General features: G+C 47.8%; 1 protein-coding gene across 6 annotated transcripts in view; it reads left to right on the top strand.

Moving 5' to 3' along the window:
- Window positions 1–19248, top strand: part of AGAP1 (ArfGAP with GTPase domain, ankyrin repeat and PH domain 1) — a 334155-nt gene that overhangs the window by 75955 nt on the left and 238952 nt on the right. For 3 of the 6 annotated variants that reach the window (XM_086751064.1, XM_086751063.1, XM_086751067.1), the window contains exon 2: window positions 1202–2328. The exons of the other annotated variants lie outside the window; for them this stretch is intronic. In XM_086751064.1, coding sequence (XP_086607190.1) covers window positions 1266–2328 — 1063 coding nt within the window. In that variant the 5' untranslated portion in view covers window positions 1202–1265. The remainder of the gene's footprint in view (window positions 1–1201; window positions 2329–19248) is intronic. 6 annotated transcript variants of the gene reach the window in all.

Genomic DNA, 19248 nt, shown 5'->3' with positions numbered 1-19248 from the left:
CAGGTGGGGTCTCATGAGAGTGGAGAAGCTTTTTTCTTCTTTGTCTTCTTCTGTCTGATTTTTGAAGCCATGCTGGGAGTGAATTGCCTTGACAGCTTTGGGGTTTTGTTCTGTTGGAGGAAACCTTATTCCTAATATTGTTTAATGTCTGGTGTCTGCCATCATGGCTCACGAATGGCTGCTTTTAATAGGGGCATCTGTTGGTAGTTGATCTCTTCAGTATCCCTGATCTGGGCCGTTTCAGAACTGGTGAGCTGGGAGTGAGGGGAGTGCTTATCCCGCTGTCTTCTAGCTCCACGGCAGAGCCGGGCTCTGTTGGAACCAGTGCCTGTGAAGTGTATGGTATGTCAGGGTTTTTTTGCATGACTAACGGTGTAGTAATGTGGCTTTTTGATTTTGCCAAGTGTTACGTTTAACAAACACTTATTGAGGACAAACCCGGTTGTCACAGATGAAAAAAAGAATCACTTCTGGATAATTTTGACCCTTCGTTGTCAAGAAGGTGGCGTCTCCCTCCCTTCACCCTGTGTGCTGCAGAGAGCTCGGGCTGTACAGCAGCTTCAGCTGACGGGCAATGCCCTCCTTGCCTTTGCGAGATTAATCCTGGAAGAGGAATGGGATTAAAAAAAAAAACAAAACAACCAGGCAGCCAGCCTGCTCTCCCTCCCTCCCTCCCGCTCCGCGGCGGGCGGCGCTCCGGTCCGGCTCTTGGCGGCGCCCCGGCTGCCGCGGCCGAGCGCTGCCCGCCCAGGGCCGGGCGCCTGGGGGCCGGGCGCTCCCGCACCGGCTGCTCCCGCCAGCGGCGGCCGCGTCCCTTCCACCCCGGCGTGCGGGGCGGGGGTGGGGGGACGGGACGGGACCGAGCGTCTCAGCCCCGCGGAACGGCCAGCGATCGGATTGACCCGGCGGGGGAGGGGAAAAGAAAAAAAAAAAAAAAAAAAAAAAAGCAGCAGCGTAAGATCCGCGCGGCCGCGCAGCGAACAATGCCGCGGGACGCTGCCGCCGCTGCCGTCCCGCGGCGGGCTCCGCGGGGAGGATGCGGGAGGTTGCTGCGTGGATTTACATCGCTCCGTGGTGCTTCGTGGGCAGGCGATGAACCCGGGGCCGCGTAACCCCTTCCGGCGCTGAGACGGCAGCATCCTCGCCTTTATTTTATTTTATTTTTATTTTATATTCTTTTTTTTCCCCATCGGCTTTGCAGCGGTTTTGCCTTTCCCTTCGCGTTTCCCTCGCTGGCCGCTGCTGCCTGGAGCGAGGACGCAGACATGTATCTCCTGGACAGCAGCGAGCCGCCGGCCGCCGCCTCCTCTTCCTCCTCCTCCTCTCCCGAGAGGATGCAGCGGGGGACCCCTCCGAGAAAAACCGTTTACCGCATCTCCGTCACCATGGTGAAGAAGGAGCTGCTGGGACCGGAGAGCGGCCATCCCGCCCCGGAGCTGCCCCGGCCATCCCGGCCGTCGGCTTCTTCCAGCCTCACCAGGGCCGGGCTGCTGCTGGTGGAAGAGGAGGAAGAGGAGGAGGAGGAAGGTGAGGAACAACGGGACCGAGTCCCCAGCCCCTGCGGTTTTCGGAACTTCAGGACCCTCAGCACCGGGCAGCTGGAGCTGGGCCGCCTGAAGGTGCCGCGGAGAGCGGGGCGGCCCCTCCCCGCCCAGCCGGCCCTCGGCGGCGGCCCGCGGGGCTCCGCTCCCCCGCAGTGCGGCGGCGGCGGCCCGGCCTCCCCCGAGGAGGAGGAGGAGGAGGATGGGGGGCCGGGAGGGACCCGTCTCCCTGCGGCGGGGGAGCGGGGGCAGAGCCCGTGGCGGCAGCCGGGCCTGTTGCGGCGGAGCTTCAGCTTCAGGCAGCGCAGCGGCGGCGGGGAGCCGGGCCGGGTCCGCAGGCACAGCAGCTCCGGTTGCCTCCCCGGAGCCGGGCCTGGGGCCTCGCCGCCGTCCCCCGCCGCCATCGTCCCACCGGTCGCGCCCGAGAAACGGAACACGTTGGACGTGGGTGAGGTGCTGAGCCAGGCGGATCCGCTCTCCCGGCTGGAGCGTTGGGAGCGGAGCAAGAGCAAGAACCGGACTCTGGATAACAGCGACCTGCAGCGGCTCTCCGAGCGCCTGGGCCGGGAGGGCCCCGCCGCCACCAACGCCCACGAGCACCGGCTGCTGCGCTTCTTCAGCGGCATCTTCGCCCGCAAGGACGGGACCTCCGCCCTCTTCGGCAGCCCCCACGGACGGTCCCCTCGCAGCAGCTTCTCCAGGTCCAGGGCTTATTTCAGTAGCCTGAGGAGAGCCACCGTGGAGATGCAGTCCAGCTCCGAGAGCATCAATGGGTCCCCCCACAAAGGTGCCCTTCCTTCTCTCCTCTTGAGGGGGGAGGGTGTTCGCCAGAAAGCTCTGCAGCGGTGTTCGAGGGTGGTGGGGGTGAAGCGGCCTTTATGCGCGAGGAGAGGGAGATGCTGCGCTGGGACACAGCGAGGGTTGGTTGGAACAGGTTGCCCAGAGAGGCGGTGGATGCCCCATCCCTGGAAACGTTCAAGGCCAGGTTGGCCGGGGCTCTGAGCAACCTGATCTGGTTGGAGATGTCCCTGCTCCTTGCAGGGGGGTTGCACTGGGTGGCCTTTGAAGGTCCCTTCCCACCCAAACCCTTCTGTGATTGTTTATAGCTGTGGATATTGCAGATTTTCTCCTCGGGTGTGTTGCCCAGCAGCTCTGATGGGGGCAGGTTGGGCTGGGTGCATCCTGAACCAAAAAGCGCTTTCTGGGTTGATTGCCTGTTCTAGGCCAGCTGAGTGAGGCAAGTGTAGCTCGTTTAATTAGTGGAAGCTCAACTCCAGTGCTGCTGTATATAGGTCACTGGGTGGCCCAGAGCTGTGCAGCACTGGGACTTCCCCCTTTTGGAGAGACATCTGTAATCCCCTGGATGGGTTACGGTGGTCAGAAATGTGTCTGCTTGTATTGGAGGAGTAGATGAATACTGGTCTAAATGTAAATCCTAAACCTCTTCTGTCCCAAAAGAATTTAAACTGAATTTGATGTTGGGTTTTTTTTTTTTTTTTTTTTTTTAAACATGGCACGGACTGAGAAGCCATGCTCTGAATTATTTCGTATAGCTCTGTAAAAATCTTTAACTACCCAGAGTACTGTGAATGCTAGACAGGAATCAGATAGGGAATTCTGGGCTTTGTGAATCCCTAGGATACAAGAAAAACTTGAAAATTAACCTTCCTGTGGGATGGAAGCGGAGCTGAGAGCTGCTTTCTGTGAGGATCTGAAAGGATCACCCTGTGTTGACAGGGACGTGTTAAACCAGAAATGCTGGTTGTGGAGCTTCATTGTAAGGGGGTGAGCTTTTTTCCTAGCTGTGCTTTTCCCATCTTTAATAGGTATCTGTGCTGAAACATTTAACCCGTAATTATAGTAGCCTTTGAGCACTTATCAAAGCAGCAAATGATCTGTAAGTTGCTGCTTTTCTGAAAAACACAGTTCTCAGTTAGAAAGGTGAAGCTTTCTGTAAGGCAGAAGTACAGCAAAGGGTGTTGTGGAGTTGGGCTGGGCTGGTTTGTTGTGGGGAGGGAACAGCAGGAGAGATGCTTGGTGGTGCTACCAGCCCGTGACAGATCCAGAACTCCTGCCGCGAGTGGAGCGTGCCCGGAGTTTGAGGCACGAGGAGCAAAGCCAAATATTTAGACCTAGTAACTGAAGATTGTAATATTTTATTGATGCAGAGGCATTCATGTGGGCTTATAATAATCTTGACGGAAATTGTGGTCTGACCTTGGTTAAAGTTTGAGGTAACCACAACAGAGAGTTGCTTCATACAGCTATTTGTGCCTGTCCTGTGCCAATTCGCGTGAGCTGTTGCTGTATTTTAACAGCGCACGGTCGTACACACGGAGCACAGTCCTCTCAACCTGGGCTCACTCGAAGGTTTCAGTTAATCAGTAACCATCGCTGCGCAGCGTTAAGATGTTCCAGAGGAATTTTTCCTGCTAGTATCAAATTTACCTGGTGAAAGTAAGCTTTTTGAGGCTTGTTTTCCAGAAACCGCGTCCTGGGGCCAGCGATGCGGTTGCAGATTGGTAGCGGTGTCGCAGGCTTGCGGTACGGGTTAGCAGGTCCGGCGTGCTCTGCCGCTTTCTCTTCTTTTCCAGAGAAGTGCAGTTCAGGCTTTTGCTATCAGAAAAAAAAAAGTCTGTGTGGAGTTCCAGCTGTTATTTATTGGTGTCTTCCAGAAAGTGTAAGTTTAAACTAATTTTTCCTTAAGTTACACTATTATTTCTTAGGAAGAAAAGCTTCCTGAGACGTGATGATTAGCATGCCAAATATATTTTAATGTTAGAAGATGGGAACAAACTGCTGTTCAGCCAAGGCTTGTCTGTTGCTTCTTTAGTTGGCGTGAAATTGGTATGCTCCTGTGCCTACATCTTAGAGTAATGATGGAGACACACGCTGAATTTTGGTTTATTTAGTTGATTTTTTTTTTTTTCCCCCCTGAGTAACCAGCTGCGAAAAGAAATTTTATTACCCGAAATTTTGCTTCCGTTTGACGTTAGTCAGGTAACATACTTGTGAACAAGCTGAAGTTACGGGATTTTTATAGCAAAAGAATAAAGAATACTTAAGTCTACCTGTTTTTGATGTTACTGCTCCTTATGCTGTTCTGTTCATGGTCTCCACTTTTTTTTTGGTGAGGATTGCAACACCTTAATGTAACATCTTCTGGGCTATGGAGGTGATGTGGGCAAGCCGCCTTCTTCGTGGCTAGCTTTGTGTTAACAATATGTAAGTGGTTTTGTCTGTTTTTAAATAATTATAATTCAGTAAGATAATCCTGTACCCGTGCTGCTGCTCTCATATTGGAGTGTTTTTCCATCTAAATATCAAATGATTAGTTTTGAAGTTCACTTGTCCCTGATTTTAGCAGACTTAGGTTACGTATTCAACCTGTAAATTCGTTTATTTGCAGCAGAAGAGTTCTTATATGTTCACCACCACTGTCCCCAAAGAAAAAAAAAAAAGAGGAACTTCCCTAAACTTCAAGGAAGAGAAGCTGGTTTTGCCTTAAAACTGTGTAGGGGAACTTGCCAAGTTGTTCCTTGTCTAAGCTTTTTTTCCCCTTGAAGTCTTCATGATCCTTTCATAAGGAGAGGAACTCTTCTGCTCTGGAGGAGGATGGCTGTGGGGTTTTAAAACAGCAGTTACTTTTTGAGTGGTTCTCACTCGTTGCTTTTGTTTTGGGATCACTTTGTTTGCATAACCCTTCTTTAGGCTATGTGAAGCGGATTTGTGGATCAAAATTGGAGACCATCAGAAGGAATGTCACTGTAATATGATAAACTGCTCTTGGTTGTTTTTTTCTTCCCCCTGAGGTTTGAGGGGAGTTAGTTTTAAGCTCTTATCTCAAATTCTCTGCAGTTTATAGCCATGGGAAGTAGAAGCAAGCTGACGAGTGATCTCGGTTGGAGGCCTCCCATCTTTTCTTGCAAAGCTTCGCTTGAGATAATTCTTGTTAATTCTGTGTCATCTCTGGTTTGCTGCTCTGCTGCGGTCGCCGCTCTTTTATGCTGCTGGCATTCCCAGTGCCAGCCCAGTAAACTTTCTGCGCACTCGTATGGGTGAGCAGGCAAAGCTTGGGAGCAGATGGAGATTGGGTGATGTGATGCAAGTGTGTTGGGACTGGTCCTGCGTAGTTCCCTGATTTGCAGCCGCAGGTTCTTGGCGCCGCGCTGGTGTAACCATGTTCTTCTTCAGCGCTGGGGAGTCCCTGTCTTTAAGGGACAAAAAGTCTTCCAGGATGACTCTTGTAGCTGTTTCAGTTACTGTTTCAGTTGGGTGAGTGTTGTCTGGACACTGTTATGGACTGAGAATCTAGCAGATAAATTGATTGCAATTGGTGTTAAGCGTTGTCAAGCATTGTGTAAGAGGATTTTTTTTTTTTTTATTGTTATTTATTGGGTAGGTCTTGTGTCAAACAAAGTGAGTGCCAGCTGCCCCGATACAGGCAGATGATTAAGAACCGAACTGGTATTAAGGTCACTGGCTGAATTAGAGAATGAGATGGATTAATGTTTGCCCAATATTGAAGCGTATGCCAGATGCTAGCAGCCATGGTCTTTGTTTTTCTGTTAAAATGAAAAAGAAACGTAGAATTTTAATGTTGCTTTATATTAACTCGACAGTTAAATGCCTGATGGCAGTAATGGGTGACTTTTCTTGGGACAGATCACTGAATGCTTCTGCAGAAGCCTCGTGCAGGCGTTCATCTCCACTCCCTCACAAAGCTCTGTAAATTGAATTGCCGTACTTCTTGTTTTGCCAGAGATCTGCCTGTTGCTTGGTTTTCTGCTGCAGGTAACGATGTTGTGTTGATCTAACGAAGCTCACATAGATGACCAAAACACAATTTACACAAGGAAAAGAAAGATTTAAAACGTGATATTCTTGTTCCTTTCCTCCTGATGTTGGAGGGTGCTTGGTGTGGCAAGGAGGATAAGGTTACTCTGGAACTGTCTCCTAACCCTACCAAGTGTCGAGTTAATGATGGAGCGTTTTGTTTTTCAGAAGTGGAGTCAGTGTGTGGGGTAGCATGTGAGCTCCTTTTCTGAGACCGAAGGAAAGGTTCAAGTCGCTCACAGTTGCTACAAATAGAGGAGAACTTCCAACTTTGCTGCTGCAGCCATTAGCAATTCCTTACTGGAAGCAACGGTCATGTTTTGCCCTAGAAAATGGAATCGCTTGGGCCAGGTGCTGAACCCTTCCTCTCTTTTCAGTTAAGCAGCTGGAACTTCCCATCACTCCGTTTGACAGCATGCAGCTTGGAAGCGGTACCTAAAGGAGGGAGGTAGATTTAGATCACATATTAGGAAAAAATTCTTTGCACTGAGGGTGGTGGGACACTGTCCCAGGTTGCCCAGAGAGGCGGTGGTGCCCCATCCCTGGAAACATTCCAGGCCAGGTTGGCCGGGGCTCTGAGCAACCTGATCTGGTTGGAGATGTCCCTGCTCCTTGCAGGGGGGTTGGAATGGGTGGGCTTTGAAGGTCCCTTCCCACCCAAACCATCCTGTGATTCTATGCTACGCAGCGTAAGCTCAGCAGTAGCATTGCATTCGGATCTTGGCTTCTCAGGTCACCGCTGAAGAGTCACTTGGGTGGATGTTGCATGAACAGTTTGGCTCTTTTCTGCAGAGCTGACTTAGATAGGACTGTGCCAGCGGCCACCGGTACTTTAATAGTGTCTGGCAAAGTACGACTGTCCAGTTACAAACTGGTTTGTGTCAGCCAAGAGCTGAAATAGCGTGTAGCTATTGTGTTCTTTGGCATGGTCGTAACCTTAGAAATAGAAATTCGGGAAGAGGAGAGCGAGTGCCGAGTGCCTGCGTATTAATTTCCACTTTGAGCTGCACAGGGTTAAAAAAAAGAAGTCATTAATGCAGACTATTAATGTAATAGTGTTGCTTTTGATAATTGGTGTTAGGATTTCCCCTAGGCAACTGCAGTAAACACACAGAGAAAGGCGGTTTCTGCCAAGAAATACAGAATGGGCTTTTTCATGTGCGAGGAAAAAGCGATGTCAGTATATTGAACTTGGGAAACTGCCGTCTATGCTGCTCGTGCAAAGCATCCAGCATCCAGCTATTATCTTGATGGGAGTTTGAAATAGGGCGTTTGATGATTTCGATGTCTCAGCCTGGTCTGTAATGACAGTGTTTGACAAATACTTCTGCTTTATTGACAAAACAGTACCAAATGTTGCCTTACAACGCAACAGGCGACAAACCCCATCAAGATAATAAGCATGCGGAGCAAGATAGCCTCCTACAATTTTTTTTATTAATCACAGAAGACATGAATAAATCATAAACGACGGGCTTTCTGATTTATCCAGGTTTTCTTTGAGGGTGAGAAGGCAAGCAAGGCGCAGAGACCTGGCATTCTGTGGTGGGTTTGCAACAGGCAGCGAGTCCGTCGTGAGGGTTGGTTTCTGCGCTGGCTCGTCGTCTTGAAAACCTCCATCCGTCTTGATTTGAAGGAATATTTGTGGAGCGGGTTGGCTGAAGTGAAATGTTAGCTTCGTGGATAGCGCTTGTTTTCCTAGGTTTTGGCTGCCTTCCGTTGAGGTTGCAGAGGCGAAGATGGAAAGGTCACTTGTCTGAAGCTGTAACGCAGAGGAAATCTCGGAGCGTATTAAGACGTTACGGAAAGGTCTTGGTGAGGAACTCCCGGAGGATCTGGCCGTAATGTCAAATACAGTCGTTGTGGTGTATGAGGTGGGCACATCTGTATTTCCTGGCTGTAAATATTCCACCTGGGTGGTGCCCAAGGCTGTATCTAATTGATATGGGGGATGTTATGTGTAAATTACCTGACAGCTGTTATGTGTAACGTTATTTTCACTAGCTTATAGATAGAACTATTGAATTAAATTAAAAAATTCCGCAGTGTCACTTCTAGTCACATCAAACGAGTTTATTTTTAGATGAACTGGCGACATGTCTCAGCTCCTGAGCTTGGTGAGGTTCATTTCAGCCTTCGAAGTGGTTATGAAGAAATACGAGGGAATATTCTTGGAAAGATCCTGGCGTTAGCAAAGGGTTCTTGTTCTTCCCCGTGCCCAAAACACAGCGCGGTTCAAACGCCTGTGAGCCACGCTTCCATTTTGTGAACGAAGCCCCATAGCAGATCTCTCCTTCTTGGAAGCGTTAGAGCCTGATGGTTTGCAACTGGGATTTGGAGGGGAGCTCAAATACCGTGCTGGCTGCTGCCAGCTCCTGGCACTTCCAAGTTATTTATAATGCCTCTTGATTCATTTGCAAGTATTCGTCAGTCAGCTTGTCTGACTGGTTTGATGGAGAACCGCGATTCCTAAAAATACTGTTGGATTTGGTGTGTATCTACATATACACGTGTGGGTTTTGAGAATTCTGTAACACTGATCAGGTTGGTTTTTTCCTCTTATTCCCATGCCAAGAGTCACTGAATGGCAGTGCTTATGTATTAAACGTAAAGCAAAACATTTTTAGAAAGCGGGCGCTAAACCACGGAGTGGTTGTATTTCTAAGGACAGGTCATGCATCTACCAAGATGCACGCGCTCCTCAGTTCTGCTGTTGCTTTCCGTGGGTGCGCACGTTATTTGGGTCTTAAGGGCGTGATGTTTGATCTCAGTCTTGATGAGAAATTAATGAGCTAATGCTTACTCTCGCTGCTGAGTGGCACTTCTTTCGTTAGGTCGCACCCTGAAAAATCGGTGGCCCTGACCACAGCTAGTGTTGCTGTTTTGGAGCGCTCTTGTAGAGATGATGCTCTCCCTGCACGTCCCAAAAACCAAAGCCTTCTCTGGGGTGAGTGTCAGAATGACACATGGCCTGAAACATCTCCTGCTCTTCCAGGGCTCTTACCGCATTTCTATCAGGGACAGGCTGCCTGGGAAACCGAGATGTTGACCTGACTGTTCCCTGTGCAACATCCTAATTCAGAAGCTCTTCTGTTCAGCGATACAGAAATATTTATGTTGGCAAGGCAACAGCTCTTCTGTCTCAAATTCTGTGTCCTGCGGTGAAAAATCTTATTTTGTGCTCGTGGAGGATACAAGGTTTAACTCTTCTGTAGTTTTAATTATTAAAGTTGGTAAAACTGAATGTGCGTTGCTCTTTACAATTTTCAGGGGATTGGAGAGAAATGTGAATTTTTTTTTTTTTTTTTTTTTTTTCCTAACTTGAGTTGAAAATCACCTGTTTTGTCACATCCTTGGCAGCAGATTGTTGGTTTTCTTGCTTAGGTTGCTGCTGTTCACAGCCCAGTATGGAAGATCCTTACTGGCTGTCACTGGTGTCCCTCTTGCTGGGTGTAGCCTCTTGTCCCTCCTCTTTGGCTGTCCTGCATCTCTGTTGAAGCACTTTGTTATAATTCCTATCTTAGAGTTTATTTCTTAGTTTACTTCCCTTTCTGGTCCTTGAGAAAAAAAAAATCCATGATTTTACGCACAGACTCCCATCTTCATTCCTCATTCTTTGAAGATGAAGGTCTACGTTTGATCTCCAAGTTAAAGTGCAGCTGGAGATGTCTTCAGGTTTCCCAGCTCCGCTCTAGTTCTTTCGAGAAATGCAACTGCTCTGCTGTTGCTGTATTTTATTTTTTTTCCCCTCCCTCCTCACAATAGCTAGTCGGACTAGTGCCTCTCCACCTTCTGATTGTAGTTCTGTGCTGTGGGCCAAGCGCCGATGGTTTCTTGTCATTTCCTCGAGCGAGAAACCAGCCTGGCGCTACGGTGTTACGTACCAGGGCTTCAGAAACTACGGGTTTCATTCATAGCTTGACACCCAACAGTCCCTTTTCTGCTGAGGTAACTCAGTCAGGTGTGTTACTTCAGAGAAGCGACATCCATGAAATAGCTGGTTTGGGTACTTGGTTCCGTGTCTTCAGTGTGCCTTGCATGGTGGCTGCCAGTTTCCCAGTACTGAAAAAAAAAGTCCTTGCTTGTTGCATTTCTCAATTGAAAGCTTGTTTTAATAAAGAGAGGCTAATTTCTATCCTTAGAAGAACGTCTTATTTTTTATTTTGTCCTGTTGGCCGTGAAGTTCCTCGGATTTATAGCATTGTGTTGGGCAACCTTGTGAAATTCAAGCGTTAACACGAGTGGCACAGTGCTGGAGAAGTTTCCATTTCCATGCAGAGCTGTCCGTGGCAGGGTTGTTTGCCCATTGTCAGAAGAAGGTGATGGTGCTAGAGGACTCTCTGAAAACGATGTTTTGAAAGCATGTGAATGACCTCTTTCAGTTTACGTTGACTGTGTTGCTCCAGAATGCTGTCTCTGTTCCGGAGTAACCCTGGCCTCGGCTGTTGGCACCTACCTTCCAGAAACCGCATCGATAACGTAGCTCATCGTTTTGGGTCCTAGTAAGAAAGCGGAAGCTTGGAAACATGAGAAGTGGTTTGTTTTCAGCACTGTTCATACCAGTAAAATAACCTTTATTCTTGTGTTCACTCTTAATGTCTTAAAAATATCTGGGCATGTCTTAGGTCTAAGAAGTTCTGAGGTATTTTTAAGTTGGCTGAAAAGCCAGTGCTTAGTGCAGATGATGGTATTTGAGATTATAATGTTGTAAATGAAGGGAATATAGATGAACTTTGGGTTCTGGGTTAGGTGGGGATGGGGCCCTCTGGGAGGGGACGTGGAATTCTCTGCAGAAATTCTCGGTTTCCAGTTTGGCTATCTGCATAGCTTCCTGGGTGACTCAAGGTGAAGTTGTTATGAAGGAGTTTGACAGACTATGAAAAGAGTAGGCTGAGATCAGATAAGCCAGGTCTTCATTTGGCGCCTTAAAGATGTGTAAGCGGGCTTGATTATTGCCGTACGTACATACCGTGGGCATGGCAACGCTGGGAGCACGTCTAGCCGCGTGGAAAACTTGGCTGTGGGATCCCTTCCCTTCCCTTCCCTTGCCCCTTCTTATCTCCTGGCCTTGTGAACATAGTGGGTGGGGAGCGAAAAGCAAAATCATGTAGTTGGTTTGCTTTAGGGTTCCTGAGATTACTGCTGCCTTCTAACGTTTCCACCTGCTTCACCATGCCTTGAGGCACCCTGGGTTTGTGGAAGGCGTGCAGCAGCAGAGGCTTAGGCGTGCCTTCTGATCGCGGTGTGCCGTGAGTTACCCGCTAATGCGCTTGACCTCCCGCCCTTTGAACCCGCTCTATTTTTAACCTGGAGCAGGGAGGAGACCTCCTGATAAGCAGAGGCTGATCGCAGGGCGCCGCAGTCACCTGAAGACTTGTTCTTGCTCCAGCTGCCGTCTTCCTCCAGGAGACAGAAAGAACTTTTTCTGAAAAGCGTTTTGAGAGTTTATAACCCCGCTTGCCCTTCCCGGTCTTGCAGCTTACCAGCAGAAACAAATCATCTTACCTTTCAGGACAGTGGGGATTAAAGTGCGCGTCCGCTTTTGCCATTCAGCTGTAGGTGTGTCTTTCAGAAGTGGTCACCTTTCAAACAGAGTAGCCACCAGTATTTTTATCATCTGCACTAGATGATTTATTTAAGGAAGAGAAACTTACTGTTAGGTGGGTTTTCCGAAAGCTGTTATGGGCAGTTTTAATCTGGTGCATGTGGAACTGTTACTGGTTTGGGTGCAGTGAAATATCAATTTATTTGGAGGGACCTTTTCATCCCTTCTGGATTTACAAGGAATGAGGAACTTGGAGACGGGATTTTCACCTGGAGACGGGAAAGCCTATTAGTTCCTTTCATTAGGCACCACCTTCTCCCTTGCTACAGAAACTCATTCCCAGCCCAATTCCTGGATTTGGCTGTCCGTCCCTGTGGGTGGCAGGAGGAAGGTGGTGCCGCTGCCCAGGCAGGTGATGTCTGTCTGTGTCCCAACATCTGGCTCTGCTTCACACGACCACTGGAACATCTGCAGGTCTGTTACCGCCCTGAGGGCTCCAGGTGGTACAGGGGAGCAGCTGGGAAGCAGGAATTCTCTGGAATTAGTGTGCTAGAGGAAACAGAAACCTGCATTTAGCACGAGAGACTCCAGAAGGAAGCGGGGTTTAGTTGCCTTGTTAATTACAGTTTTGCTGTAGGTGCCTGTTAAGCGATGCGCTGTTAACTCCCTCCTGTGATTATACGCCTTCTCGCATCGGAACGAGGGGCCGGTTGTGCGCGTGGATGCTGTGCTTCCAGTCCTCTGTGTTAGTGTTTCGTGTGTCTTTCAAACTTAATGATGAAATCCCCGTAGCTCCTCGATGTGCCTGTGGGCACACTGTGGGCTTTCACCTTGGAATCCTTTGATTCAGGTGATTTAGGAAAGAAGAAAGCCCACTGAAGGAAATGGTTCTTAGAGTCACTCCTGGAAGCTATTTTGGCAGAAACGTAGGCAACGTGCGTCAGGGTTTCCTGCAGTCACCCCTTATTCCTTCTTTCCTCTAAGAAGAGATGTTGGGATGAGGCTCGTCGTCTTTATACTTACGGAGCACGTTCCTGTCGCAGCTTGCCTTAACCTCTACCCTTGCAAAGTATGTAAGGAATTGCCTGATAACAAATCCCTTCCCATCCCCAAATAAAGAAGAAATGGAGCGTGATCCGAGCAGGCACGCTCGTTTAGTATTTTTAGGGCCCTCAGGTTGAGACGTCGGCTATGGTCAGTGTAATATTGCCCGTGTATAGCGCGGAGCAAGCGTGAAGGAGACACAATACCTGTTATGTGTGAAAATACTGCTGGTGGGAACAATGGGGGCTCGACAGCCTTTAGTGGTGGGTGATGGAGCTGGTTACTGGCTACTACTGACTTACAACAGTGTGTGTAATCCTGATTCTGCAAGCACAGGGTTTTAATGCAGCCTTCCTTTGGTTGTAGTTGCCTTCAGAGCCAGCATCCCTGTCCCCAGACACTCCGCTGCTCGCGCGGTTGTGCTGCAAGTGTGTTTTTTTTCTGGTGGTTTCTGGAGCCTGTGTGTAGGACTGTCTCGTGCTCCACGCTGCCTTTTCCAGCCCGGTCTGCATACCGGCTCCGTCGCCAGCCCACTCCCACGGTAAATAAAGGAATTTAACTGTTCCTTCGCTCCGTCTGCCGGGGAGAGAGCTGTGCTACCCAGTGAAACTTGGGTGAGCTTTACCGAATCGTTCACTACATAAAATTCCTGGTACCGCTGCTTTTGCTCTGTTACAGCAGGATTACATGCTTCAAACCCAAAGTAAAAAGTTCATCTCTTTTTGGACCCGGTCTGAGTTCCTTTCCTGCAGAATAATCCTAGGAATGTGTCGCTGCAGTCCTCACAAACACTGCTGGCCTCTTGTGTTTGCATGCGCCGTCCCTTGTCCCGCGTGGCCGGACCGGCGTGACAAACAGCTCTGCCGACGCCACCCGTCCTGGGGGAGGATGCTGGAGGTGGTTCTGGCAGAACTGTGCAGTGAAAACGAAGCAGAAATCACAGCAAAACCATAAACTACATCTATATTTCCCTGTGAAGGCTAATAAAAATGGAACTCTTGTCTATTCTTTCAGTCATTCACAGGACTGCCTCTAATAAATACTTGATTGACGAGCCGGGAGTGTTGGGTGAGACCTCAAGGAGCTTTGTCCAACTTCCACAAAGGGCTACACTTGTGCTCACACCTCTGGAATTTAGCTGAAAAAAAGAAAAAAAAAAAATCCCTTTTTCCATGGCTTAGCATTTTGAGAGGATGCTACGCATAGCTTATTTACCTATGTTCTATTCACTTTTTTTCTATAATAAATAAATACGTGTATTTTAAAAAGTAATAGTCTTTGTTTAAGCCAGGTTCCTGCGCGTATTCGATGATGTCATGGTTGTGTCTAGCCTACGAGCTCTGTGATACAATTTGGGAGTTGGTTTCTCTCCGTTCCTGTGTGTTCCCATTCTGGGCTTGGGAGGCGGGGAAGTTTTGGGTTATAACAGCCCTTATGTTGAACTCCAGATCGTAAAATCATTTAAAGTCAGTTCTATCGCCTTCATTTCTTCATGTTTGCTGAGTAGAATATGCACCCAACAGGCTAAACCTAGGAAAATATGAGTGCAGAACCAATAAAATGGGCTGAAAATTTGTGAGTGTTGACGTAAGCCGTCTTTCAGCACTCATTTTTTTTTTTCATTTTGATGTCTTGTTTTTCCCAGCAGATGACTTGAGCTTAAAACCTTGAAGTCTCTGAGTTTCTGGTCACCTGAACCTTCAGGAATAAGTGTGTAATTTAATTTCTGTAGCAGGTTTTTTGAGCTAGAAGGTAAGGCTGTTTGATTTTGTGTGAAGTGAGAGATTATTTAAGTGTAGGATATTCTTTGAGTGTTGCAGCCGTGGCATCGTAATTCTGCTGAAGCGTCGTTTCTGAACCTACAGGAGGTTGGCAGTCCAGTTTGGGGTCTTCACGTTGACATCTTGGGCATCCGGCTGGAGTTGTACGGGTGTGTGCAGCGTGTTCTAGTCCTGCTGTTGGGACAGCGTACATGAAAAATGGAACACCGAGTTCAAGTTTTCGGGAGACTCTTGTGCTCTTCGTATAGTTCGTCCCTGGGCGTGTTCTAAGTCGCTTTTGGAAATAATTTGCAGCAAGTCTTCGCATTGCTGCAAGGAGAGAGCATTCTGTGCTGAAGGACCCTTGGAAGAACGGCATCGTATTTCTCCTTTGTTGTTGATTTTTGCGTTTAGGGGGAGGTGGGGGATTTTTGTGCTTTGGAGGAGCTCAGCTCAGGTTTAGGCGTTGTTCTTTTGATAGAGGGTGCTTCAGCGTAGCTTGAGGGGCTCCGTCTCTCTGTGGTGTTTGGCATGGGTATTCAGCCTCTTTTGCTGGAGCGTTCCGGCATGTTGGACGTGAATGTTTGTCCGCAGTGCTAGTAGATGTCTTATTCACACTCTGGAATAGATGACAGACTTTCTGAGGGTCTAATTGGCAAATGCGTTCATGGTGACTCCAGAACATGGAATGCTTGCTCGGTGCTTGTACCGCATGACGGGCTAGGACGCTGGCTCGCAGAGACGGTGTCTGCATCAAAGTGTTGGAAACGTGTATCGCTTATTCTTCCGCTTGTGCAGAACACCTTGTAATTCCTGATCGGATTGATCTTTGACATTTTATTCCCCAAATTTGAATTGGATGATGTCAGCTTTGCTTTTTTAAAAATGTGATTCCCAGCAAGTTCATGTTTCTCTTGGCTTCATGAGTAGCGAGACACGTGCAATATTTTAGCCTTTGAGACAGCTCAATGGATTTGGAAGGGGGTGTGTGTTCGATGTTACAAGTGCACTAGGGGTGGTGGTACTTTTTCCTTCTCCCCTTGGCAATGGCTTTTAGATCAAACGCGAGCTGGTGCGTGGTGTCTCTTCTTAATGAGACAAAAAAAAAAATGAGAACTTCAGCTCAGCTCCCTCAGTACAGCAGGTTTTGGGCAGCAGGCGGTGATGAGGTCTGAAAGACAGTAGAAAGGTGGAACGACTTTGTATTTACAGATTTGTCAACTAACACGCTCAGATAAGTCTTTATTGAACTCTTGTTGCAGGAAAGCAAGCTTTGTCGCTGGTGTGAGTCAGCACAGCAGGTGATGAGTGCTTGGGAAGGACGGAGGGGACGGGCTTTGTGACACGGGTCATCTACACAGATGGTAAAGCTTGAGATTACTCGAATAGTAGATCAAAACCTTGTAAACAGGCAAGTAATAGATAATTTTCAGCCTCAAATCCGTAGTGGGTTTTTTATTCATTGCTTTTATCTCAGACTTTTCCTCCATAGACACTTGTCTGGACAGAGACTTCTTCATCCGGTTCTTCTTTGAGGCCTTTCTGTGACTGCCTGCAGATTTTTTTTCTTGGAGAAAGTTGAAAGTATTTGAATTATTTAAAAGTAGATGGGGTGAATCAGTTCAGTAGTCAGAGGTGCTGCTGGTGGGCACGAATACACCTGTGTTGGAAGGATTATAAAGTCTTGTTGTGAGACGTCCCCCCAGGACCATCCATGGTGTCAGCTGGACAGACTGAGTTTGCTGGTTGAGTTTCTGCAGGCAGCACATGAGCTTCCCAAAAAACCTCGTATGTGAAAGGCAGCCTGCGTGGCGTGGTTTTTGCAGATGATGCCGATTTCCACTGCAGTGCTGGATCTGCGCTGTTCATCTAGCTCTTTGCTGGAAAATTCTATTCTTTCTTGTTGTGTATTACGATAATCACTCAAATAGTGATTTTATTTTTTTTTTCCAGTGTATCCTTTCCATAATTTCCAGTGGTGATAACCACTTCATACTGTTACAGATCAGAAACACGTCTGATTTTGTATACATGCCGTGCTTAGCTATTTAAAAACTGGGGTGCAGGCAATCCCTGATGCGTATGCATCATGTCTGGGATGAACACGTAGGTCAGCTGTAACCATGAGCTGGTTTAATTAAAATTGTCTTACGAGAAGCATCTGGCCAGTATGCCTCTTCACCTTTTTCTCAGCATTCTATTGATTCTGCAGCTTGTGCCAGAGGAAGGGGCGGCGTGGTTTGATATTCTTATCCCATGAGGTTCCTGATAAGCTGCAGCCCCAGTGAGCTGGCCGGTCCCAAACGGTTTGTAAATATGGGCTTGTGCTGGAGGCTGGCGCTGGGGCAGATAAGGTGAGCGCATTGGCAGGAGATATTCATCTTGTTGTCTAAGAGAAAAAGGAGGTGGACAGTACGGATTACCTGAAAATTATATCATTTTGCCATTTTCATTGCGCGTTTTACTAAGTGGAGGAACTACATTTTAACATAGATAAGTACAAGCTCCTCCAGCTGTTCGTTCTGGTGTTCTTTCATGGTGGATATTCCGTTGTGTCCATCTTGTCGCGTCGTTAGTGCTGGCTGTGCTCTCCCTTTCCCCGTGAGCTGGCAGCCCTTAGCATAACGTGATGGAGTAGCACCTTCTGAGGGCAGATTGCTGTTTCTGTGAGTCAGCAGAGGCGTGGTTCGCAGCCCATGAGGAAATACTTTCACAAGTGATAAAGGTGAAGTGTTAATTGGAACCAGCTGATCGGCGCTGCGCTACCTCTGCCTTACATTAAATGGTCTGGAGAGCCGTTTTTCAGATGTGAATCACCAAACCAGCTATTATGAAATGAGTTGGGTTTTCTTGGCCAGCTTTGCTTGGTGTTTAGGATACACGTTGTTTTGTTTATCCATAAACATGGAAGGACATTACAACTGTGTGGAAGGGAAAGGTTTCACTACTGGGAATATCTCATTTTTGAACTTACAACCGGAGACAAAGGTTATTTTATTTTCCTTTTTATTTCCTTTTATTCTCCTGCCTGCGTGGTTAATAAGCACATCAGCTTAATTTGGAGACTTCTGTATTAAACTAGCTTTGGATTTCTCTAAACAGAGTATGTGGAGTGGGAAGCACATCGCTTTTCCAGCTCTGTTCTCCCCGAGGTATGACTTAGTTTTATTAATCTTGGGGTGAGGTGACTTGAGCTTTTGGGGAGAAAGATTTCAAATAGAACTATTTTTTTTTCCTTGATTATTGATTTTCTTTTTTTTTTTTTCCCCACAGTCTGCATTCAGCATACCACAGATCAGTTTGGAGCTGTGTGTTCAGCCCTGTGGAAGAGAAGTGCTTTATAAAGCAGCTTGGCTTCCTTCAAGTCCAGACACTTGGTGGTGGCAACGCCTTTGAGCCTTTCTTAGCATGTTGGCTTGCCGTTAATGCTGCAGCGGTTTGCTCTCACTGGGGAGGTGGAATTTTCGTTTGGAAACACCATTATCTAGAGCAAGGTGAAGACAGGAAATTTGGAAATTCTTATTTGGAAATACTCGTTGTATTTCCTAAAATAAAAGCAGGTATATCTACTAAATTTTGAATTTAGTTCCACTAGGATATTTCACGTATAAATGATAAGCTATTGCTCTTGTGATGTGTTGTGCGGAAAGTGACGTGTGGGAGAAAGCTGGAGCTGGCGTAACTTGGATTTCGGATGCATAGTGGTCTTCCAGTACCTCAAGGGGGCCTACAAGAAAGATGGGGAGAGGCTGTTCAGTAGGGCCTGTTGCAATAAGACAAGGAGTAATGGTTTTAAAATAGAGGGGGGTAGATTTAGATTGGAAATTAGGATAAAACTTTTTACAATGTTGAGTTGTAGAACACTGGCCCATGTTGCCCAGAGAGGTGGTGGATGCCCCATCCCTGGAAACATTCCAGGCCAGGTTGGCCGGGGCTCTGAGCAACCTGATCTGGTTGGAGATGGCCCTGCTTCTGGCAGGGGGGGTTGGACTGGGTGGGCTTTACAGGTCCCTTCCCACCCAAACCATTCTATGATTCTATGCATCCCGCTGCTACTTCACGGCAAACATTGCGTGCCGTGCTCGTTGTCGGGGCGTGGAATCTCCAGTTAGGCAAAGACTGTGTTTAGAGTATCAGTAATATCCAGTTGTGCTGGTTAAATTCTTTGTCCCATGGGGTGTCTGTGCCCAACCCGGCACGGCGAGGCAACGTTTGGAGATGGTTGCTGCACAAGGAATAAAAACCTTGGTGCTGGAGAAGAAATTTGATCTTGTTGGGATGTAGTTTATGTGACTGTCCTGCGGCATTTCAAACGGTAGGTGAAAACCTGCTTCCTAGATAGAGCTTTCAGTGATGCTGCGTGGGTAGGTGGGCTCTGGCTTGCATGGTCTCAGGAAAAATGTTGGAAGGCCCAAGCACTAAAAATACTTTTTTAACCCCACAGCAATGGTTTATGTCAGCCTTCCTGGAGGAACGAGTCCCTGTAATTAGTAAGACAGTGAAGTTTATTTTGGGGTTTGCT

This window comes from Chlamydotis macqueenii, chromosome 6 (assembly GCF_036417535.1).
Source record: "Chlamydotis macqueenii isolate bChlMac1 chromosome 6, bChlMac1.mat, whole genome shotgun sequence".
In the NCBI taxonomy this organism is placed as follows: Eukaryota; Metazoa; Chordata; class Aves; order Otidiformes; family Otididae; genus Chlamydotis; species Chlamydotis macqueenii.
Note: the sequence above shows the minus strand (reverse complement) of the source record. Positions and strands in the feature narration are given on the sequence as shown.